The sequence below is a fragment of the Balaenoptera acutorostrata genome, chromosome X, assembly GCF_949987535.1.
Source record: "Balaenoptera acutorostrata chromosome X, mBalAcu1.1, whole genome shotgun sequence".
In the NCBI taxonomy this organism is placed as follows: domain Eukaryota; kingdom Metazoa; phylum Chordata; class Mammalia; order Artiodactyla; family Balaenopteridae; genus Balaenoptera; species Balaenoptera acutorostrata.
The window spans coordinates 21389101-21414489 of NC_080085.1; the positions used below are offsets into that span (position 1 = coordinate 21389101).

General features: G+C 37.4%; 1 protein-coding gene, 1 non-coding gene and 1 pseudogene across 2 annotated transcripts in view; 2 read left to right on the forward strand and 1 right to left on the reverse strand.

Annotated features, from left to right (window-relative positions):
• POLA1 (DNA polymerase alpha 1, catalytic subunit) overlaps positions 1-25389 on the forward strand; it is a 295898-nt gene that overhangs the window by 26130 nt on the left and 244379 nt on the right. The window contains exons 12-24 of the mRNA XM_007181502.2: positions 550-666; positions 1877-1951; positions 4559-4697; positions 5434-5588; positions 9043-9127; positions 13613-13674; positions 15149-15238; positions 17173-17289; positions 18516-18691; positions 20807-20936; positions 21432-21551; positions 23018-23117; positions 24727-24851. Of these exons, the coding sequence (XP_007181564.2) occupies positions 550-666; positions 1877-1951; positions 4559-4697; positions 5434-5588; positions 9043-9127; positions 13613-13674; positions 15149-15238; positions 17173-17289; positions 18516-18691; positions 20807-20936; positions 21432-21551; positions 23018-23117; positions 24727-24851 (1491 nt within the window). The remainder of the gene's footprint in view (positions 1-549; positions 667-1876; positions 1952-4558; positions 4698-5433; positions 5589-9042; positions 9128-13612; positions 13675-15148; positions 15239-17172; positions 17290-18515; positions 18692-20806; positions 20937-21431; positions 21552-23017; positions 23118-24726; positions 24852-25389) is intronic.
• Positions 3830-4163, reverse strand: LOC114237875 (cytochrome c-like; annotated as a pseudogene).
• On the forward strand, positions 24091-24220 carry LOC114237876 (small Cajal body-specific RNA 24). Its single transcript, XR_003623342.1, has one exon. It is a non-coding gene; the product is annotated as a small Cajal body-specific RNA 24 (non-coding RNA).

Sequence of the window (25389 nt, forward strand, 5' to 3'; positions counted from 1 at the left end):
ACTATCTGTTTTTCAACTTGTTAGAAAGAGCGTAAAAGTGCCTGAGTTTCAGTACATAATGCTGTCTTTCCCTCCCACTCCCCATTTCCATAATTATTGGGGTTGGGAGTTTATGACTCTAAAATATGACATGGCGCTTGGCCCAGTTTTCATGGTTTTGTTATTTCCTCCACAGCCATTTAACAAGGTCAATTCCATTTGCTCCTTCTTTTTATTGGGACTTAACATCCACACTCGCCTCTCAACCCCAGCCGCTCCCCATCTCAGTTGAACTGTGAAGCGTCTTGGTCAAGATTTACAACACTATTCTCCCATTTTGTAGGATTGATCATCTTTATCTCTGGCTTGCTTTTATGATGCCATTGGGAGGACTTGGGTGTTGGATTTAGTACATTTTGGGGTCCATTTGTATCTTTGAACTCACCTTATTCTATTAAATGTTTAAATGCGTGAAGATGAAAGTTGATTTAGCCTTGGGTTTCTGGTGGTTGAAAAGATCTTATGTACAGATATTTTTTCTCCTTCCCTCCCCTCTCCATGGGAAAGCAGAAAATTGATCAAAATACAGGGAAAGAAAGTGGAACTCCAGTTACAATGAAGGATGTTTATGATGAATTTGACGAGAAAATAGCAGCAAAATATAAGATTATGAAATTCAAGTCCAAGGTTTGTATTTGATGATAATTTTTTCAGGTCTTTATATTGGTTGTTTGTTAATTTCCTGATTTAGCAAATAGTTATTGCATATCTTCTTTTTGCAAAATGCCTTCTGTGTGGCTATAATTCATTGAATGGAAATTTCATAGATAGCAATGTAAAACCAATATGTTAGATTTATAAAAATATTTATTCTTTCTCTTTAAACTGTGTATAATGTTCATTAATTTGAATAAAAAGATAACATTAGCAAAGTAATTGCTTCCAGTACTTGAAGCATAGCTTGTGTTCTTACTCTGAGATGGAGAAGAAACTGTTCTGATCTTGTTTACATTGGTTATTGCCAAGTTGTCTTGGTCAGAAAGTTAAATCTTTAAAAGTCATGGTCTATGATGCAATTTCTGATAGAACAAAGTTCTTCTATTCATGTGATACATATTGATCAGTTGTCTTCATTTTAGTGAGATATTGATGCCTCTGGCCATAGTTGTGGGGCTGTAAGTCCCTCAGCACACTGGCTATATTAACAGTGATTGCAATAAAGGGAGGATTGAGTTGCTGAAGATGAGGCTAACCGTCTGAACTATTTGAGCTTTTTGACTTGTGGCTGATGGATCAGGTCTCTCAAATTCTAGAAGCAATGTGGTGCAGTGGTGAAGAGCATAGGTGCTCAGGCTAGACTGCTTGTGCTTTAAGTCCTAGCCCTACCACTTCCTGTTCTGTGACCTTGAACAAGTGCTGAGTGACTTCTCTGGGCCTGTTTCTTCACCTGAGAAATGGGGCCTTATTTCAAGAGCTGTTGGAAGGGTTAAGTCAATTAATTGGGATTAGTGATTACAACAATCCTTGGTACATAGCAAGCACTCAGTACATGTGAGCTATGATTATAATGTTTATTATTAATTTTTCTAGCAAGATGGAGTTGCTTAGTATCAGAGTAGCAAATAATTTAGTGCATTGACATTGTAAACATTTTTAATGTTTTATCACCTCTCTTGAATGCAAATACTTCTAAGTTCTCTAGTGTCCAAAAGAAGTCTTTTTAATATTTTGTCACTGGCTATTTTAGTCCCAGTTGAGAGGGGGAAAAGGTGCTTTATTTACCTTTCTGTTCCATAATGATTAAATACAGAGACATGCGTTGTATATGTAATGCTTGTCAATTTAATTTGTGAAAAGTCTTTTTATCTTAATGATTTTTAAATACCAACTTATCCAGGCAGTGGAAAAGAGCTATGCTTTTGAGATACCTGATGTTCCAGAGAAATCTGAGTACTTGGAAGTTAGATACTCGGTAAGTCAAACAAAGAAAATGAATGGATTTTGCTTGAAAATGGCATTTTCCTATTTTTGAAATTTCAACTGGCTTTCAATTAGGAGTATTGGCAGGGCTCTTCAAGCTTACAGTTCATTGAAGTGAACTTATAGTCATGAATAATTAAAATGAATAAAATGAATTTAAATATGTAGACTATAGGTTATACTGCCTTTCTCTGCTTTCAAGTATGCATCTTTATATAAATAAGTTGAAATTGCACAACTGTTTGTCAAGTGGAATGAATGCCACAAGATGGAGTTGAACATCATTAGTCTGTTGAAGTGTCCCTCTGAGCAGTGGAAAGGTGAGACAAGAGCGTCAGTAGCGTCACTGTAGTGCTGCTCTTGCTCCCGTGACAGACAAGGTCACTGCTGCGGGATGTTAATTAACTGGACCTTTACCTCTCTTTACCTCTCCGTTCTAGTGTTTTGATCTCATGATGTTGGAAAAGGGAAACTTAAGAAATATCTCTGAAAGTGGTGATGAAAAGTACCATGGAAGCATTTTTTTTTGTAATTGTCAAAACTTTTATTTAGAAATGAATTTGAAATAACATTTCTTGCATGCCATGTGTAAATTATTAATAAAGTTGTGATGAAATACATTGCTTATGACTTGATAATTTTAGCTGTGGATTTCTAATCTGAGGAATGTATGTAGCATTCAACTGATGCAGTAGTAATTATTCCTGGTCTTAAATTGCTCTATAAGCAGCAACTGTTTCAAGCATCAACAGGAAGATGATAACCAGTATCATTATTTTTTGCTCAGATAACGTAAGAAAATTACTGAATTTATTATCGGTTTGTTTAGGCTGTATTCATCAGAGCACACATGGCAATATATATAGAACTTGAGAACACGAATATTTCTTACGAAAAGAAAAATAAAACACTGTCTCCCATAAAAAATTTTCTCCATGGAAGCATTTTGAATGAGTCCTACTCCCTTGCTTTTATTTATTTATTTTTTTGATCTGTGACTTTGTTTTTAATTCTCAAGCCTTATGTTCGGATAATTTACAAATTTGTGCTAATGATAAAGCTCCTCTACCTTAACCCTTCTGAGTTGGCAAAAGCACCATTACCCATCACACATCTACAGTAGTTCTACAGTTGTGTTTCTGAATACCTGTTTAAAAGACAATCCTGAATTATAACTTAGTCTGACTTTGTAGAGAATTCACAAGCAAGTTTCCTAACATATCTTGTCACAGTGAATTTTAAAAGCATCTGATCTTAAAGATCATCTATAAAATGTGAGAAGTACTAAATATTCTTTATTTGATGCTATACATAAGCCACACTAAAATTCCTTTCATTAAGTAAAGCGCGATATTTTAGATGGAGAATTTTAATTAAATTGGCATAGTTAAGACCAAAAAGATAAAGTGGACGTTGTCAGTATATCTTCAGCCCTTGCCTTAACAGGCAAACGAACACAACTTGAAACACAGGTGAATCTTGCTGGTCTATGAGACAGTTAAGGGAGCTTCTCAATATTTAAATATCTTAATATAACCAGTTATAGAAATCTAAATATAAAACCAGTCTCCTATAGGGTTTGAGAAGGCATTCACCGTATCGCTGACAAGTTTAACATTCCTTATTCAAGTTTAATCATCTCTTTAGAAGGGGAAAACAGTGATAGTACTTTTTGAACCAGAATTACTATCAAAATTCAAAAAGCTGACCATATTCATTTAGCCACAAGCCAATCTTATTTAAATCAGGACAGAAATATTACCTCAGCCATTCATGATCTGAATTCTAGTGTATGAGATCAATTTAAATATGGTACACATAAAAAGTCATGAGACATTTGTTTCATAATAAATAAGGCAGTGGCCAACGATTACGCATTAGTAGCTTTTTTGAGATAAGCTATCAAGTCTGCCCTTTCTCCCTTCTTCTTAATGCCAGCGAAGAACATTTTTGTTCCAGGGATGTACTTCTTGGGATTCTCCAAATACTCCCATCAGCGTCTCCTCTCCCCAGGTCATGCCTTTGTTCTTGTTGGCATCTGTGTAAGAGAATCTGAAAGTCTGAGCTGTCTTTCACCCAAACAGGCCATGGAGATTTGGCCCAGTCTTGTGCTTGCCTCCCTTTTCCAGAGTATGGCACTGGGCACACTTCTGAACAAAAATCTTCTTGCCCTTCTCAACATCACCCATTTTTAAATCGTTCTTTCTCCGTGCACGACTAAGAGGTTCCCGCTCGCAAGCCGAACGTCCCGCTCTCTCGCTTTCATTCTTCTAAAGGAGTTGTACTTATTTGGCTATTCTTTATCAGTAAGGCATGTACAGCTCTGGACAGAAATCCTCTTTTGCGGGAGCTTCTTGGCCCATTTTTCTTCTAATGGGTGTCATCAAGATGCATTATTTTGTCATTGTGAGTTGTTTTTGTTTCCTACTGTGAATTGTTATGGATTTCATTTGTGGCAAATTACATTTCATATATATCAAAGGGGTTTCTTCTGGTGGTTCATAGAGAGACTTTTGTTTATTTCAAATATAGACTTTGGAAAATGTGAAGTAATAGTTTTAACCAAAAAAAGATTTTTTTTCTTCTTTGCCTTTTTCAGGCTGAAATGCCCCAGCTTCCTCAGGATTTGAAAGGAGAAACTTTTTCTCATGTATTTGGGACCAACACATCCAGCTTGGAACTGTTCTTGATGAACAGAAAGATCAAAGGACCTTGTTGGCTCGAAGTAAAAAATCCACGTAAGGGAAAATTTACTTTCAGAATGCTAAGTAAATTGCTGTTAGATGCGGTTTCTAGAAGTTAAAGAATTGGACTCAATTTCAGTGCGACCACTTCCTTTTTAATGTTTGTTTCTTTAAGGTTTTCCTTGAGTGAGTATAGGAAGTATGTTTGAAATCACTCTTTCACCGTGGTGCTTAGCACTTTAGTGGGAGGGAGGCTTTAGTTAGCCTACTCGGGCATTTGGGTGCATCCTTCATTGTGTTGCTGTCAGCGTGGACTTCCGACCTGGCTGATGTGGCTCAGCTGTTCTACATAGTGAACTGCTGACTTCTGAAGGAGCAAAACATCACTGCCCGGTGTGGATAATGCATGTATGGTCTCTTACCTGATGTTTTTCAATACTTGCATTTGTGATACTCTGTTTTGTCTTCATGAATCTCTTAAAACTGTTTTTCTTTGATTCCTCTAAGGCAGTGCTGTGGCTTTTGCAAACCTATTTTGGGTCTTGGATTTTTTGGAAAGTCAGATGAAAGCTGTGGACTTTTTTCCCAGGAAAATGAACATATGTTTACACACACGAAGATTTGCATACAATCCAATAACGTGGTTTATTTTTAGTTAGATGTTATAATAAGACATTCTTAGTAGAAGGTAGGATTGAAGACCATCTCGGTTAATCACAGATATCTTAATTATAGTAACTTTTCTTTTTCAGCAAATAGCTATTGATCTGTTGTTTCTTTTCTTTTTCAGAGCTCTTGAATCAGCCAATCAGTTGGTGTAAAGTTGAGGCAGTGGCCTTGAAACCGCACCTGGTGAATGTAATTAAGGATGTTGGTCCTCCTCCACTTGTGGTCATGTCTTTGAGCATGAAGACAATGCAGAATGCAAAGACACATGAAAATGAGGTAAAGAAATAGGACAGATTTTGTACCTATGCCAGAGGTGCGATACTTCTTGCACTTGTACAGCTTTTCTGTAAGGGAAGGTTGTTCGTTTTGGAAGGGAAAGAATACTAATTCACTACCAAACTCCATTTTGAAGAATGAATTGAATTTGTCTGGTGTTGGACGTTTTTTTTTTTTAAAAGACTTAAATTGCTGGACTTTTTGTTTTTAAAATTTTTTTATTTTGGAGAACTTCAAATGGACATAGAATAATATAATGAACTCCTATATACCCATCACTCATATTCACCATTTAGCAAGATTTTGTCACACTTGTTTATCGCCCCCCTTCTTTTTTTTTCCTCCTGAAGTATTTTAAAGCTAATCTCAGACATTGTATCATTTTACCCCTGTATACTTTGGTATGCATCTCTCAAAACATGCACACTTTCTTATAGAATACCATTATCACCCCTATTAACATTAACAGTGATTCCTTGATACCAGCTAAAATACCTAGTCCATAGTCACATGACTCTATTTCTCAGAAATGTCTTTTAACAGTTGATTTATTTGAGTCAGGATTTATACAAGATCCACAGACGGTGTTTAATTTTTGTTTCTTGAATCCCTTTTAAATGTGAGCAGCTCCCTCCCACCCCCTCCAGCTTTTTCAGTGACATTGACTTATTGAGGAATCATTGTTGGTGGTCTCGAAGAATGACCCATTTTCTGTATTTGTTTGCTTCCTTGTATCATTGGATTTCTTCCTGTATACCAGGGGTTGGCAAACTGTGGCCTGTGGGCAAATCTAGCCCATCACCTGTTTCTGTAAATAAAGTTCACTGGAAGACAGCATGTCTGTTTGTTCACATATTATCTACAGCTGCTTTTGTACCACAGCAGCAAAGTTAGTAGTCATGACAGAGACCCTGTGACCTGAAAGGCTAAAATATTTACTTTTTGGCCCTTTACAGAAAAAAGTATCCACCCCTGCTCATTAGCACTGCCGAATTGATTACGTTCAGGTTTAACTTTTTTTTGCCAAAATACTGTGTAGGTGGTACAGTGTATTTCATATTGGGTCGTATCAGTAGGCACGTAATGTCTGGTTAAACCACTATTAGTGGGGCTATGATTGATTAGTAGGTTCAAGTTTTTTAACCTTGGCACTACTGATGTTTGGGCCGAATGAACTTGTTGTGGGAGCTGTCCTGTGCATTGTGGGATGTTTAACAGTATCCCTGGCCTCCACCCAATGCCAAATATCACCCCTATCGCCTAGTTGTGACAACCAGAAATGCCTGCAGACATCTCCAAATGTCCCCTGGGGACTGCGGGCAAAATTGTTCCCGGTTGAGAACCACTGATCTAATTTTTGCCTAAATTAGATATTTCATTAGGAGTTGTAAAATGGTCTTCTAATTCCGTCGTCCTTTCCATGTTTAAAGTTAAGCATGTGAAATATTAGAATGATTATTAGTTAAATTTTTCTATAAAATTAACTCTTCCTCATTAACCAGTACTATTTGGTTATGCTGCAGTACTTCATATAGGAAAGAAGAGATAAATGTGTACTTCTTTCTCTTTCGCTGCCAGTTTTCTGAGTAGGAAGTTGGGGACCTACATTATGTGCACTGTTGACATAGATTTGTTTATTTTTCTTGTTACTTATCTTTGCTTCCTCTTTTATGGACTATCATTATAAACTCATGGGCTTTATATATACTTAGTATATTTCAATCTGTTGCAATCATTAATTATTCTTGTTATTTTTGCTGCTTAAATTGTCTCTCTTTGGTCGATGGGAGCTTCTTTGTGTTTGCTTCTAAATCCTTTGACATTGATGGGGATCTTTTTTAACAGCCTTTTGGCAATTTTTTTTTGTATGTGATTTGATCTTTTAATAATAGTTGATATAGTAGATATTTAATAGTTAAGTGTTTGGGGAAATTTTAATTAGTTGAAAAAAAATCCTTCCAGCACCCAGAGTGAGGTTTCTAAATACCATTTTCCCAGAAAGGAAATAGGGTTTTGTGAAGAAATAGCTGATTTGGGGCAGGAAATGTCCAGGATAAGCCTGGAACTTCTTGTTATACTAGAAAGCAAGGACGATATTAAAATCTACTGAAGATTTGTCAGAAGGACTCAAGAGTAAACTTGAAGAGTTTCCTACACCAAAGATGGGACAATTTGAGCGTGTATAACTGCAACAGATTGAAACATACGACTTCATAATGATGCTGTAAACACAGCACCGCATTGCTCACCTGTGAAGAAAGCTAGGGAACTAACTCATTATTTTGAAAACTGGTAAATAAAGAGATTGAATCAAGCATTTATCTTGACTTTTTTGAACATATATTGTGTCTCAGGTAACCAAATAATCGATGAGGGGAGGTTTGTCTTCATAGAAGGTTTCCAGCTAATAAATAAATAAAATAAAGGAAAAATTGAATGTGACCACTTTGCAACCTCTAATGAGATAATGGATCTAGGCAGTGATTTTCAGAGGCTGCTAGTATCACTAGAGTAGAGATAACCAGACCTGATGTGATAACCAGTGATCAGTAGCACCTCCAAAGAATTCTTGCCAAAAAATCTGATTTTTATCAAGCCTTCAGATCTACGTATGAATATACAGGCAGTACAGAAACAGAGGAACATGTTAAATGACATTATTGGGATACAAGCAGCAGAGTCTATACTGGGGGGGCACTCTACGGGGCAAAACCACCCAGTTTCTTCAACAAATAAATTGCAAGAAATAATAGATGGGGAGGAGTTGTACTTAGTTTAACATATGAACCAGTTGCAAAGTACGGACTTATTTGGTAAATAAAATTGAGATAGTTGGGAAAACATGAGAATTTGAATCCTGCCTGGATGTTTAATGATTTCAAGGAAACACTGTTAATTGAATTAGCTGAGATGATTGTACTGCATTTTAAAAACTTTTCATCTTTTAAAGTAATGGCTCTCAATTTGGTGAGATTTTAACCCTCAAGGGGTTTTTGGCCATGTCTGGAGACATTTTTGGTGTCACAACTTGGAGACTGGGGAGTGGGGAGCGGTGCTGTTGGCAGCCAGGGATGCTGCTAAACGTCCCACAATGCACAGGGCAGCACCACAACAAAGAATTATTCGGCCTAAAATGTCCATAGTGCCAAGGTTGAGAAACTTTGGTTAGGGATACCTGCTGACATATTTCTGGATAAAGTGATAGGTATGCGTTTTGCTTCAAAATAATGTGGGGTAGGGCTGTTGATGAGTTGATGATTGAAGCTGGGTGATCGGTGTATGAGAGCTGAGTTTATTATTCTATTTTTTATTTGTTTAAATACTTCCGTAATAAAAAGTTAACGTAGTCTTACGGATTAAAATCTGTATCTTTTTCTATTCTCGCTGGTTGTGGTGAGAATGCAGACTGCATAGTAGGTATCTGATAAGTGATTTTCTTCTCCTTTCTTGGCAGATTATTGCTGTGGCAGCGTTGGTGCATCACAGCTTCGCACTAGATAAAGCACCCCCACGGCCTCCCTTTCACTCACACTTCTGTGGTATGTATTTTTTTAGCTGGTTTATTAATGGCTTAATTTTTATTTTTCTTGCTTTTTCTCCAGCTGTTGGATCAGTAACTTAAAAAAATGTTTTTAAGATACTTAGTGCATGTTGTTAAAGAAGGTTTTTTTAATTGAAGTATAGTTGATTTATAATACTGTGTTAGTTTCAGGTGTACAGCAAAGTATTCGGTTATATATAATATATATCTATTTTCAGATTCTTTTCCACTATAGGTTATTACAGGATATTGACTCTAGTTCCCTGTGCTCTGCAGTAGGTCCTTGTTGCTAATCTGTTTCATGTATAGTAGTTTGTATCTGTTAATCCCATCCTCCTAATTTATCATACCCCCCTACCACCGCCCATCCCCTTTAGTAACCATAAATTTGTTTTCTATATCTGTGAGTCTGTTTCTGTTTTGTATATAGACTCATTTGTGTTATTTTGTAGATTCCACATATAAGTGGTAGCATATAATATTTGTCTTTCTCTGACTTATTTCACTTTGTATGATATTCTCTAGGTCCATTCATGTTGCTGCAAATGGCAATATTTCATTCCTTTTTATGGCTGAGTAACATTCCATTTGTGTGTGTGTGTGTATACACACACACACCACATCTTCTTAAACCAGTTGTCTATCAGTGGGCCCTTGGGTTGTTTCTATGTCTTGGCTATCGTAAACGGTGCTGCTATGAACACTGGGATATGTGTATCTTTTCGAATTAGAGTTTTCGTCTTTTCTGGATATATGCCCAGGAGTGGGATTGCTGGGTCATATGGTAGTTCTATTTTTAGGTTTTTAAGGAACCTCCATACTTTTCTCCATAGTGGCTGTACCAATTTACATTCCCACCAACAGTGTAGGAGAGTTCCCTTTTCTCCACACCCTCTCCAGCATTTATTGTTTGTAGATTTTTTGACGACGGCCATTCTGACCGGTGTGAGGTGATACCTCATTGTAGTTTTGATTTGCATTTCTCTAATGATTAGTGATGTTGAGCATCCTTTCATGTGTTTGTTGGCAATCTGTATATCTTCTTTGGAGAAATGTCTATTTAGGTCTTCTGCCCATTTTTGGATTGGGTTGTTTGTTTTTTTGATATTGACCTGCCTGAGCTGCTTGTAAATTTTGGAGATTAAACCTTTGCCAGTTGCTTCATTTGCAAATCTTTTCTCCCATTCTGAGGGTTGTCTTTTCATCTTGTTTATGGTTTCCTTTGCTGTGCAAAAGCTTTTAGGTTTGAGTAGGTCCCATTTGTTTATTTTTGTTTTTATTTGCTAAAGAAGTTTTTTTTTGGTCAGTTGTAGACCCTAAGTTTTATTGGACTGGTTGCTCCTATTCAGCTGTTTAATTTTTTTCTAGGAGCAGAAGTCGGGAGGCAGTTTGATATCTTTTTCTCTGTTCCAGTGGTTACTCTATTGTGGTAGAGTAGTTTTTTTCTGGGTCAAAATTATGCTGTAACTATTTTCTTTTCGTGATGTCACCCTAAAAGCCTGTTATAGAAGCCTGGCCAAAGTTTTCTGTGTGATGAGGCAAGATGCCAAGGAATAAATAAATGTTTACCTATTTGGGAGGAGTTATGGTAATATCATGTTGGAGTTGGGTTGTGCTATGCATACAATTCCGTGGGTGAAACTATTCCACAGAATTCTGCGTGCCATGAGGCAGTCTCCACCACGGATTCTGACGTATTGCATGTTGAGAACTTGGCCAGTTAAATAATCATTTTTTTGTAAAAAATAAAATAAGGGCACAACACTATTGATGTGTTATGCTTCCCGGGTTCTTTTCCAGCCCAGAACCAGAGATTAACTGGAGCAGCATCTCCTGTCAGGTTTCTTGGATACTAGGAGAGTGGGACAAGGGAAGCAAGCAGAGAAGGGAGGGTGGGTGTTGTGTTATTTTTGTGAAGTTTTACCCTTTAAGTTGGGTTGAATACACAGAACAAAGTGATGTTGAGAATAGTTTGGAAAATATGTGGAAGAGAGAGTCATTAGCTCATTTCAACATTTACCTCCTCTGAGTATGTCACTGTATGAACAGCTGCTGTGAATGACAAGGAGTTGAGAGTGTAGTGGGGGAAGCTTTGGTCATCTTTACTATCCTAACTTTGAGAAGTTTGGACTGAGTTCCTCCATTGTATGCTGGTTGAGGTTTTGGTGGTGGTGGTGATTTCCTTTGGGAAAGACTTAAATATCTTCCATTCTGACTTAGATGGATAGCAAATGTTTCAACAAAGCAACTTTAACAATTGTAGGAACTTAGGGTTCTGTACTTGGGTATTCTTCTTTTTTTAGATTTAATCTTCTAAACTTTTAAAAAATTGAGGTATAATTGACATGTAACATTGTATGACTTTCAGGTATACAACATAATGATGCCATATTTGTATATGTAGCAAAATGATCACCACAATAAGTCTAGTTAACATCCATCACCATAGTTACAAACTTTTCTTTTCTTGTGATGAGAAGTTTTAAGATATTCTCTCTTAGCAACTTTCAAATATGCAGTACAGGGTTATTAACTGTAGTCACCATGCTGTACATTACATACCCAAGGCTTATTTGTTTTATAACTAGAAGTTTGTACCTTTTTACCCCCTTCACCCATTTCGTGCACCGCCCCCGCAATCACCGTCTGTTGTCTGTATCTGTGAGCTCATTTTTTTTCATTTTCTTTTCTGTTTTTTTTATTCCACATGTAAGTGAGATCATACTGTATTTGTCTTTCTCTGCCTTATTTCTCTTAGCGTAATGCCCTCTAGATCCATCTTTGTTATTGCAAATGGCGAGTTACTGTTTTCGAGTTACTGTTTTCATTTTCTTCAGATAAATACCCAGAAGTGGAATTGCTGGATTATATGGTTCTATTTTTAAGTTTTTGAGGAAATTCCATGACTGTTCCATGACTGTACCAGTTTACATTCTCACCAACTGTGCTCAAGGTTTCCCTTTTCTCTCCATCCTCTCCAACCAACACTTTTTAATCTCTTCTCTTTTTGATAATAACCATTCTAGCAGGTGTGGGTAATATCTCATTGTGGTTTTGCATTTCTCTGATGATTTGTGATGTTCAGTACCCTTTCCTGTACCTGGTGGCCTTCTGTATGTCTTTAGAAAAATGTCTATTCAGCTCCTCTGCCCATTTTTTAATCAGGTTGTTTGTTTTTATTGTATAAATTAAAAAATATATGTTGGATATTAATGCTTTATCAGATATATGATTTGCAAATATTTTCTCCCATTCAGTAGGTTGCCTTTTCATTTTGTTGATGGTTTCCTTTGCTGTGCAGAACTTTATACTTTGGTGTAGTCCCACTTGTTTATTTTTGCTTTTGATGCCTTTGGTTTTGGCGTCAAATCCAAAAAGTCATTGCCAAGACTGATGTCAAGGAGCTTACTGCCTATGTCTTCTTCTAGGAGTTGTTTTTCTTTTTTTTCTTTTTTTTGGGGGGCGGGGGGCGTGCCATACGGCATGCAGGATCTTAGTTCCTGACCAGGGATTGGACCCGTGCCCCCTGCACTGAGAGCATGGAGTCTTAACCACTGGACCACCGGGAAGTCCCTCTTCTAGGAGTTTTATGGTTTCTGATCTTATGTTCAGGTTTGTTTTTTTTTTTTTAATAAATTTATTTTTATTTATTTATTTATCATTGGCTGTGTTGGGTCTTCGTTGCTGCGTGCGGGCTTTCTCTAGTTGCGGCGAGCGGGGGCTACTCTTCGTTGCGGTGCACGCATTTCTCATTGCGGTGGCTTCTCTTGTTGCAGAGCACGGGCTCTAGGCGTGCGGGCTTCAGTAGTTGTGGCATGTGGGCTCAGTAGTTGTGGCTCACGGACTCTAGAGCACAGGCTCAGTAGTTGTGGCACATGGGCTTTGTTGCTCTGCGGCATGTGGGATCTTCCTGGACCAGGGCTCGAACCCGTGTCCCCTGCATTGGCAGGCATATTCTTAACCACTGCTCCACCAGTATGTTCAAGTTTTTAATCCATTTTGAGTTAGTTTTTTGTGTATGGTGTAAGATAATGGTCCAGTTTTATTCTTCTGCGTGTGGTTGTCCAGTTTTCCCAACATCATTTTTTGTAGAGACTCTCCTTTCTCCATTGTATATTCTTGGTTCCTTTGTCATAAACTAATCGACCATGTTATGTATGGGTTTATTTCTGGGCTCTCTGTATGTCTATTTTTAGGCCAACATCATACCGTTTTGATTACTGTAGCTTTGTAGTATAGTTTGAAATCAGGGAGTGTGATGCCTCCTGCTTTGTTCTTCTTTTTCAAGATTGCCCTGGCTCTTCAGGGTCTTTTGTGGTTCCATATGAATTTTAGGATATGTAGTTTGTTTTGGCAACTATTTAGAGATCAAGGGGAATTTATTTATATTTAAGATGGTTTCCATTCAGAAACTTGCAGTGTATGTGTACTTGAAATTGGACTAAGATGGGTGTTGGAATCTTTATTTTCTTCCTTTTTACAGTTGTGTCTAAACCAAAGGATTGTATTTTTCCATATGATTTTAAAGAAGGCATTAAGGAAAAGGTAAAGAACTCACTGTTTATTCCTTTTAAATATGAAATATGTATTTGTTTAAAAAGAGAAAAGGAGAATGCTGTGGATTAGTAGAAATACGCTATTTTATATGTTAATTTATTAGATCTATTCTTGTTAGATTGGACTGTGGCATTAACCCATTAAATATGTATTAGAAGTTTAAAACTAGAAACGTTATTTAACAATGTTTAAATGTTTCACCACCTGGAAATAATGGGATTTGACACTTTATTAATAGATGGGTGGTCTCAAACCCTCCTTCAGATAACTTAATTGGAAGCTTTTCCAAAATTGCATGATCACATGATTACTGTTTTGGGAAAGTACTGGCTAAAGCCCACCCCACCCCCACCCCGCTAACTTGAAGGAAGTCAAGAGAAGTTGAGAATGCTGTGGATATTAAAGGTGACATATATTGGGAAGGTTGATGAGGGCTGGCTATAATTGATCAGTGATCTCTAAACTCCCAGTATACTCCATGAAGAAGTTTTCACGAGTCCTTAATAAAAATGGGGGCGGGGAGTAGTATAATGTGAGTTTTTCATAAAAGTAAATGTATTCATTATGAAGAATTTTATTTTTGGAGAGTACGTTTTTTCTTTTATGAAATGCCTGAATTGGTAAATGTGTAGGTTTAAAAATTTTTTTTTAATGTCTTCACTTGCCAAAATTAAAAGTTAGCAACCTTATCAGGTTCCACTTACTTTAAGTTGGTTTGAGAAGTCCAGTAGTCTGGGGGTACTATTGGATCAGGCTATTATTTGTGAAGTGCCCTGAATTAGTAAGTAAAACGACCTTGGAAAATTCCATTAGAGTCAAACTGATATTTTTTAAACCTGAGCTAGTTGTAGAAAACATAGCCATCAACTGCATTTTAAGAGTCTTAATAAGAGTGGATCTTTTGAATACCTGATTTATATTGAGTAATCCAAGTGGACACCTTTTGTGTGTAGATAGGTTAGGTTTTATTTAAGACACTTAACTTAATTCTTACATGTATGTTTGTTTTTAGTCTAGTTTCTTATTTATGGGTTTTTACAACACTATTTGGGATTAGTTTATACAGTCCTTGGGACCTCTTTATTTGTTAAATACATAAACAACAAAGTCTACCAGGGATTATATAGGAAAGTAAGTAATGTTTTTGATAGGTACTCTGATTCAGATGCTATAAAATGTGTCCAGGTACACAAGCGTGTCCCTATGGAGGGACATTTCTGCACTCGATAGTGCTCAGCGCTTAAAATTTTACTTCATTCACATGCTTATTACTTGAATGAGCTCCTCAGAGATTTTGTGCAACTATTACTGTGAAATCTAGAATCAGGAATTTCATTGCTGCATTTAATTTTGAAATGGATGGTTTCTTTTAACCCTAAGAAATCTTATCCTGCTTGAACAAGGAGCCAAGGTGTAGTAGTTGAGAGTAAAGATAAGTGACTGGTATGTTTTTATCTAACAGAATGTGAAGGTTGAGGTTGCTGCAACAGAAAGAACACTGCTAGGTTTTTTCCTTGCAAAAATTCACAAAATTGATCCTGATATCATTGTGGTGAGTAGATGTTTGACCATGTTGTGGGGAAGATCTTCATTCCATAGTTCTTTTCAGTGTGACTTGATTGGTACTTTTTGAGCAGTGGAGAATCTTTTCAGAGTGAAGTAACCCTGTGGACTGGTGGGAATTGCTATACTTTCTCCTAACAGAAAGGAGAAAAAACCCCAACCTACTACAAGATACTTTTTTTTCCCCTCTAATAGAAAAGCAACTCATGAATTACTGTTGAAGTTTAGGATACTCCTGTTATTTACAGTTAGAGAACAGCCCAGAAGTAAGTCAACTCATGTCAACTGTTAATAGCTCTAAAATTTTGGCTTTGTGGCCCAGCAGTATAATGTCACAGGAGTGAATTCCCTTGGTTTGGTGCGTATCCCCAAAGCGTAAGTATTTTAATTTTATGAGCTCAGTGGATCTCTGACATATTCCTTTGGGAGCTCGTGGCTAGGAGTCTTTTTTTCTCTTGATGACTGAATATGCTCCTACTAAATAGTAAGAGGTAATAATTCATTGAGTTGTCTTTGCCACAGTTCCGAAGAGTCCTAAAGCAACATTTTGCTTTGTGTTTCCTCTAGCCTTCCTTAGTTTGTAGACTCCTATCAAGGAGTTCTTCCTTTTGTCTTTTTTTCTGGGTTAACGGACCAATCAAATTATTTTGTGCTTTTGGGTTTTTTGGAGGGAAGTAGCATATAAATACCTATATTTTAAGTGTAATATTGGTAATTTGGTTACATTGAAGCCTTGTGAAAAATGTTTGCCGTATATTTCTGTGTTCGTTTTTGCTCTTGGACACCTCTCTGGAAGATGGTGTAGCCAAAGTACTGAGAGCCTGTAGGTTGTTACCAGTGTCTCTGCACCCACTTCCCTTACAGTATTTCAGGAGCCATCTTGAAAGTGCTGGGAAGATTCTATCCACAGTGCCCTCCTGTGGTGCTCTGGCTCAGCACCAGGCCCTCACCCAGTCTCCACTAGTAGTCTCTCTCTTGGACCCCAAGGAGATATCTTGGAGTCTAGGGTAGCTGGCCTGCTCTAGGGTGTAAGAGCCAAGACTTTGTGAGAAATCCAAACGGAAATAAGAGAGAATCCTGACATGGGTTTGAGTCCCTAATCCCAGGCATGATAATTTGGAAATGAGACTTCCTCATGTCCTTTGGGTCTCTTAGTTTAATAGACAAACTTGCCATAAATATATAGTGGTATATATTTTTAATTAAAATTAGTGACAAGTAAATCTGTTTATTAATTTATTTTAAACTTCATCTAGTTTAGCTTACTAGAATAAACATAATTCACATGATGGGAATTATCATTACAGACATGGAAAATTTGGTAATATTTTTGAGATTTTTTTACTCGGGATAGTTTTGTTTCCATGTTTTTAGCAAATTTCTTACTTGAAGTATGGAGTGATAGTATATGTTTATTTAGTTGCACATTGATTAAGAGTCTAAATCAGTAGTGTTTGAACTCAATTCTTTAGGAAGAAACTAGATGCACTTCCTCCGTTTTCTAAGAAGTCTATGTAAACTGTCACGCAACATAGCTGGGTTCTTGGTTTTTTAAGGAAGTAAGATGAAATTGTTTGAATACAGCTTTTACCGATCACCTAAAAAGTATGGGACATTAAAATTTGCATGAGACTGTGAAGCATGAGTTGCAAATTAAAAGACATCATATGAACTTTGCATCAATTAGGATAAAATAAAGTTTATTCCAGCAATCTGCTTAGCAGCCTTGTTAATGTCAAGGCTAATGAATGCTGCTGATGAATAAATTCCTGAAGAAGAAAGGACCCCAATCGGAGGTAAGCTCATGATGCCTTCAATTAGAGACCAGAAAAAGAAAGGGCAAAGAAATTCTATGCATATGAAGATAAATCCTCTAATTTGCGTTTCTTATAATGTTATTGGCTGCCTTCTTTTTCTGACTAGGGTCATAATATTTATGGGTTTGAACTGGAAGTGCTACTGCAGAGAATTAATGTGTGCAAAGTTCCTTACTGGTCCAAGATAGGTCGGCTGAAGCGATCCAACATGCCAAAGCTTGGGGTAATAATAATTTTCAAAATCTTAACTTCTCTGTTTGGCTTCTTTATATGAAGTAGCTACCAGGGGGTACCCTGTGCTTCTTTGACTAGGAATCTGTTGCCTTACGATAGGACATTTTAACTTTGGCACTAAACACCTTTTCCTTTCAATTCAGCATTTTATTGGTAAAAACCACTGGTAGTTTTAAAAATCAGCTCTTAGAATCTAGAGACAGCACATGTTTGTTAGCTCCACTTGGGCATCCCTAAGAGCAGAGTTGCGGGTTCTCGTTAAGGAAGGAGATGGGAAGGAGGAACGGGGGTTGGGGGAGGGGAGCAGACACAGAGTATGTAAGAAGGCAACGGGCAGCATGCCTTCTGTGTTCATTCTCTCTCACAGCAGCTCCAGGTTTATTGCACATTCTCACAGGGGTGGCAGAACTTGTTCAAGATCTTAGAGCTAGTAAAGGGAAGAACTAAAATTTTGAACCCAGGCCCCGTCTGACTCTTGTAAAGCTTGTCACTTCTCATTCTACCTGCTTGCTTCACTGAAGGGAGGTTGAGGTGGTTTTGGATGAAGCACCTTCATTTCCTAAACCTGACAGTGCTCAGCGCTTGAAATCTTATTTTAGTTAAAGCCTATCAGTAAAATGGCATGCTGCCTCATCAGAGAACTTAGGACTCTGTACCTTTATAATGCTCTCCAGAGGATTCTGCTGCTACAGTTTGGAGTTGGGGGCCAGTGCTCTTGCTTCTTTTCCTATTCATATCTTTATGGCGATAGAGTTGTTATTAACACTTCATCCAAACACTTGCTTTGCTAACTCCTTACCCCCTTCAGGGTTCTTTATATGGCATCTTCTCAGTGAGGTCTATATGATCACTGTATTTAAGATGTAGTCCCCCCAAATTCCTTGTTCCCCTCACCCTGTTCTATTTTCTCTTTTCCATGTACTTAATGATCTCCTAAAACTATATAATTTCTTTTTTTTATTGTATATTTCAATTGAGATCAGGAATCTTTTCTGTTTTGCTCACCGCTATATCCCTATATTCTGAGTGCCTGGAACAGTGTCAGATATGTAGTCAGTGTTCAAAAATATTTGATTGATGACTGAATGAATGCATGAATGGAAGAATGAGAGTTTCATCATTATAATTTTGGGGGCTAGCCTCAAAGCAAGTTAGAATGAAATGTTCTCAGTGTCTGTTCTTCCATGGGATTTGCTTTTTGTCCTCCCCTTGTAGGGCAGGAGTGGATTTGGTGAAAGAAATGCTACCTGTGGCCGAATGATCTGTGATGTGGAAATTTCAGCAAAGGAATTGATTCGTTGTAAAAGCTACCATTTGTCTGAACTTGTTCAACAGATTCTGAAAACTGAAAGGGTTGTAATCCCAATGGAAAATGTACGAAATATGTACAGGTATGATCCTGCATGCTTCAGAATTTGTCTGTCTTGAAATTAACAACAGCAAGACACCAGAATCATCCTTAGGCTGGAGGGACAGGAGCCTGTGGTGTTACGAAGGGGAAATTGTCTCTCTTCATGTCAGCATCACCATCTCCATTACTTGAGTAATTTGAATTATTTTGCTTTTTGAATTATTCTAATTTTATCATAATATCTCCCTCATTTAACACCATCTTGATGCTTCCTGAGAGCAGTTTGGAAATTGATGTGATATTTAGGTTTCTGCCCTTAATTCATTAATTCAGAAATTAATGCAAATATTTTAGAAATATAAAATCTGAGAAGTCATTCAATTATTTGGAGATATTGCTGATTATTTCTTTTTTCCAGCCTTGTTGAGGTCAAATTGACAAATAAAAATTGTATTTTATTTAAGGTACAACTTGATGTTTGATATACATTGTGAAATAATCCTCACAGTCAAGCTAATTAACCTATTCATCACCTCACACGATCACTATTTTTTTCTTTTCTTTTCTTTTCTTTTGTTTTTTTATTTATGGTGAGGACACTTTAGATTTACCCCTCTTAGGAGATTTCAAGTATACGATACAGTATTGTTAACTGTAGCCACGTTGCTGTACATTAGATTTCCAGAACTTACTCATTTTGCGTAACAGAAACTTTGTGCTTGATTATTTCTTAAAATTTCTCCTACCCCTCTGGCCACTTCTCGTTCTTTTCTGCCTGTTCCTCCCAAGTCCTCAGACTGCTTCTCTTTCTGACTGCGCTCCCTCCCTGGGTGATCTCGTTGAGTCGCAGGAATTTCAATACCACATGGTGCCGATGCCTCCCGCCAGCATATCCTCAGCTTAGACCTCTCTTCCCTGAATTCCAGACTCATGTCTCCACCTGCCTGTTCTACTTAATGTCTGACATGAACCTCCAACTCAGCTTGTTCCAAAACTGAGCTCCTGACCTTCTCCTCTAGGTTCCTCTTATTTTTCCAGTATCGCTGGAAACCTCCAAAGTCATCCTCAGCCCAGAACCTCTGAGGCGTCTATGATTCCTCTCTCTGACATCTTATGTTCCATGCATTGGGAAATCCTGTCAGCTTCATCTTCAAAATATGTCTCTATCTGACCACTTCTTTTCCCCTCTGTTGGACCCACCCTGGTCCAAGCCACCAACCTCTTTCTTCTGGGTCACTGGGTCTTTCTTGTATTAGCCTCCTCACTGGTCTCCTTGCTTTTGCCCTTGACTCCTTGCTGTCTGTTCTCAACCCAGGAACCAGAGTCACCGTGCTAAAGTTAGATATGGCACTCTGCTTACAATCTCCTAATGACTTTCTGTTTCATGCAGAGTAAAAACCAAAGTACATATTTCGATTTACAAGGTCCTATACAATGGGTCTCTCTGCCGTTAGCTCTGTCCTTATCTTCTACTTTTCCCCATCATTCTCTCTGTTGCAGCCATTGGTCTCCTTGGTACTAGGACTGCCAGATTTATGCTCAGCTCAGGGCCTTTGAATGTGCTGTTTTGTCTGCCTGGAATGTTCTTCTCTCAGAGATAACCCATCCACAAGGATTGCTCTCTCACCTCCTGCAGGTTTTTATTCTCAGTGAACTCTTTCTCAGTTCCCTAACTAAAATTTGTCTGTGCTCCTGACATTTGATATTCCCTTTGCTTCTTAGTTTTTCTTCTTAACGCTTAGTGTTGTATAACATATCACATATTAAATTTTTAATTTATATTCTGTCTCCCCCATGAGGACAGGAATTTTTGTCTGTTTTGGTCACAGCCAGCATCTAGAACAATGCCTGGCACGGAGTGGGTATGTAATATGTATTTAATGGATGGATGAATGAAAGAATTTAGGAAGTTTTCAGATTGTATCTTTGTGGGATTTTTTGTGTGTTTTAGAGAAGGGCATTGATTGGGACCAATGGTATGAATGAATTCCTCATTTCATACTGACCTTATTTTAAATTGTTTCCAAAGCCGAGGTGCCGTTGCTCTGAAGTTAACTTATACCAAAAATTTTTTGTGATAGTTTATGAAGTTATGATTATAATCATTGTTTCTTTTAATTACTTGATTCTGTTTCATTCTTTCTTTTCTGTACAGTAACTCTTCTCATCTGTTGTACCTGTTGGAACACACCTGGAAAGATGCCAGGTTCATTCTGCAGATCATGTGTGAGCTAAATGTTCTTCCATTAGCATTGCAGATCACTAACATCGCTGGGAACATTATGGTAAATTTAACATAGAAAGGGGGAAAAAGCATTTCCTGTTGGATCCAGTGTTTTCTGGGGGTAGTTGTTATATGATAATGAGTCTAAATGCATGCTTATAAAATAAGTAACTTGTATTCTGAAAGCTGGGCTTCTTTTGTAAAATGAAGAACTGCTTGGGAGAAGGGGAGGAAAGCCAGGTGCAGTATGTTGAAATTTGGACGAACATAAGGATCATCTCTGACATCTGGATGTGTCTGATTTGTGGAATGGTCCATTTGGGAGTAAAGAAATAGCCCAAGTTGTCAGTATTTTAAGCTCTTTGTCTCCTTTTAACCATAATGCTTAAAGAAACTGCTAGAAATAATTTAGCACCTTTTTTTTTTTTTAAAACAGCCCTTGTTATGATGAGTGATTTTTGAAGGAGGTGCTATGATTAAATCTAGCAACTCGAAGTTGCTTTTGTTTATTCTGGTTTTGAGCTCAAGTTTTTTAAAAAAAAATTCTCTTTAACAGTCTAGGACACTGATGGGTGGACGATCCGAGCGTAATGAGTTCTTGTTGCTTCATGCATTTTATGAAAACAACTATATTGTGCCTGACAAGCAGATTTTCAGAAAGCCTCAGCAAAAACCGGTGGGTCCAAAATTGTATAGTGTTTTGCTTTTTCTTATCCCCCCCTTTTATTATCTAGGTAGCTGTTTTTTGGGTTTTTTTGTGCTGTGATAGTATCTGCTCCCCAAATAATTAATTCCCTGTAGAAACTGTGTCACATTTGTTCTGTTGTTTTTGTGTGGTCATTTCCTTCTTTACGTTTCTCTATACAGATAAAAATTATTTGTGAAATATGAAATTCTTTGAGGGAGGCATTAGGCCTCTCTGATGGGTGACCATACCTGGAAAGTGTTTTGCCTCGTTAGCCCTACCCAAACTTAGATGCAAGTTGAACCATTTATTTCCTTGAACCCATAAGCCTTTATTTTTGTGTTGCATTGTTTCATTTTTATATTCTAGTAGGATTAAGGTCACTACAATCAGGTTTCTGAAGTGGCCTCCATCACACTAGAAGTAGAACTTAGCTACTGTTTTATCAGCACTGATAGTAATTGATTCAGAATGGGAGTTTAATGTTAAAATGACTCAGGTTCTTATATTTGCTTGTTTTATGCACATTATCAAAATTAGTAAAGGAAGTATTAACTTATAGGAGTTTGATGTCTGCTGAGGTATTGAATGTTGGCTATTAATAAACTACTTGGGAAAGAATTTTCACTATATGGACATACTTATTTTAAGGTATCCATATTAATAATGAGAATAATGATAATATCTATATAAAATATTTTGTGTTTTTACATCATGAATGTTAGAGTAATGAATTTAAGAGGACTCTTAGAATCTCAAATTTTGCATAATATGAATAGTTGAATTTTTAGTGTCCATTGATTTTATTTTAAAAAATTTATGTGTTTATTATTGTCTGCGTTGGGTCTTCGTTGCTGCACGTGGGCTTTCTCTAGTTGCGGCAAGCAGGGGCTACTCTTCATTGTGGTGCATGGGCTTCTCATTGCGGTGGCTTCTGTTATTGCAGAGCACGGGCTGTAGGTGTGCAAGCTTCAGTAGTTGTGGTGCGTGGGCTTCAGTACTTGTGGCTCACGGGCTCTAGAGCGCAGGCCCAGTAGTTGTGGTGCACGGGCTTCGTCGCTCCATGGCATGTGGGATCTTCCTGGACCAGGGCTCGAACCCGTGTCCCCTGCATTGGCAGGCGGATTTTATTCTTAACCACTGCACCACCAGGGAAGCCCTGTCCATTGATTTTAAAATGTGAAGTTCTGTGAATTCAAAAATATTTTAAAGTAGAATTTGCATACTTATCAACTCAGATATAGTGTTTGTTTCGGTAACTACCATGCTTGGCATTCATTAGGATTCATGAAAATATTACAATAACTGTCTTTCCTTAGAGGTAGGACCACTAACTAAAAGTAAAGAATGTTAGATAGAACTGTGTACTGCAGTTGGAAAGGTCGGGGGGATCATAAACCTTCTAAATTGGTCCATTAGTTGCTGGCTGGTGAAGTTATCTTTCCATTTGATATTAGGGAGATGAAGATGAAGACATTGATGGAGATACCAGTAAATACAAAAAAGGACGTAAGAAGGCAGCTTATTCTGGAGGCTTGGTATTGGACCCCAAAGTTGGTAAGGCAACGCAGCGGCTCAGTTTGCCCCTGATGCTAAGGAACTTAATGCAGAGCCAGGCTTGAGAAACTAGAAGGCCTGAGTTGTGTTTTGTAGGTTAGCGAATAGGTTTCATAATGACCTTATTTTCTTATGTTCATGCGAAAATCTTGTTTGCCAGTCTAACATGGAATTAATGTGAATCTTTTGTGTTTTTTTTGCTGTATTCCATGAAAGCTTTATTTATGGACATAGAAATTTAAATTTTGTATAATTTTCATGTATCATTGAAATAGTGTTTAAAAATTTTTTTTGACCATTTAAAGATATAAAACACTATTCTTAGCTCATGAGTGGTACAAAAAGGGGGTAGGTTGGAGGATTTGCTCTGTGCAGTTTGCCAACCTATTTGTCCTGTGGTAGGAGCGCCTCTGTCTCCTCCCATCTACTCTTGGGCTCCGCCTCTGCCCAGCGTGCGAGGGCCAGTGCAATTGGACAGCAAAGTTAAAGTACAGGCAGTAACTACCAAATTGAACTTTAACAAGAGAATAATTGTTTCCTGTAATCATGAATGGCAAAGAAGATGTTTTGTGGTAAACAGAGATAGAAAAGATTAAAAAAATTTTTTTAAATCATCTTAACCATTTTTAAGTGTACTTCAGTAGTGTTGTTAACTGTATTCACATTGTTGTGCAGAAATGAATGTCAGTTTTATCAAGTAACTTGAACTCTGAGTAGGAGACATTTTTGACAAAAGTGATTTTATTGTGAGTTGTAATGAGACAGATCACTTGTCCTTTGGTGTTAGATAGATCTGGCCTTGAATTCTGGCTGTGTGCTCTTGGGCTGCCTGTTTTAGCGTCTGTAAGCCTCAGTTTCCTTTTCTTTAAAATGACAGCAAGAAAAATACCACACAGAGATTTAAGGAATAATAGTACCAGACACAGAGTAAGCTATCAATATATGCTTGCTGTTGTTATTATTGTCTTAATTGTGGACATTTATTTTTATTCAGTTTCTTCTCAAGGTGAAGATAACTCTTTGTAAATGTCCTAGAGAAATATAGTAGCTTTCTGTTCACCCTTTCCAAGTGAAAAGGGTGGATCGTTCCACTGCTGACATTTATTTGTACATCTCTTGTCTGATCTTAGCAGTTTTGTGTACAGGTAAATGGGCTGCCTGTTTTATTCCCTGAAGGTGTGATTGTAAAAAAAATGTACAACCACTCACTGGTATAGCTCATGAAACATTTGGGGAGTGGGGGTGTGGAGGGTAGGTGGGAAGGAATGCTTTCTTGAAGGAGAATTTAACAGCGTTTTTTGGAAATGGATATGGCACTTGTCTAAAGTAATTGATATGGGAAGGTGTTTGCCTATAATAATGGCATACTTTGGCGACTGCTGGGGTTTCAAGGTGAGACAGGATCTCTTCTTTCCTTTTCTTTTGTGACCTGACTTTTCACTCTAATCCAAGTCATTTTTACAGAGTGGTAGTTGACTCCTTTTTTCCTTTTGTCTACCTCACAGCTCTGGATAGTATATTGTTTCATAATATATTACTTCTAATATGGCGTTTTGCCAAATCTACTTTTTTAAAAGACTTTTTGTAACATGGGGCTTTTTTCTTGCAGGTTTTTATGATAAGTTCATTTTGCTTCTGGACTTCAACAGTTTGTATCCTTCCATCATTCAGGAATTCAACATTTGTTTTACAACAGTGCAAAGAGTTGCTTCAGAGGCACAGAAAGTTACAGAGGTTTGTATTCAACTGGGAACTCTGGAAATTGAGATTAAAAGTAGTGCTTAAAGAAGGAAGATAACCAAAGGGCTCAGCGTTCTAGTTTTTCCTCTTAAAAGATAACACTATATCCTTTTTTAGTGGTCAAAAAAGGGGGGAGGGTTGGGTAGAAGGAGACTCAGACTGGTTCTGTGTCTTTTATCTAACAGCTTTATTGAGATGTAACTCATGTACTCTGCAATTCACCCATCTAAAGTGTGCGATTTAATGGCTGGTAGTTTATTTGCAGAGTTTGCAAACTTCACTACAATCAATTTTAGGACATTTTCACTATTCCCCAAAGATACCCTATCCCTTTTAGCTGTAACCTCCCTCAATCCCTTCATCCCTTCCAGATCTAGGCAACCACTAATCTTTCTGCCTCTAGATTTGTGTATTTTTGTACATTTCATATAAATGGAGTCATATGGGACCTTTTGTGTCTGGCTTATTTCATTTAGCATATTGTTTTCAAGATTCATTCGTGTTGTAGTGTGTATTAGTACTTCATTCCTTT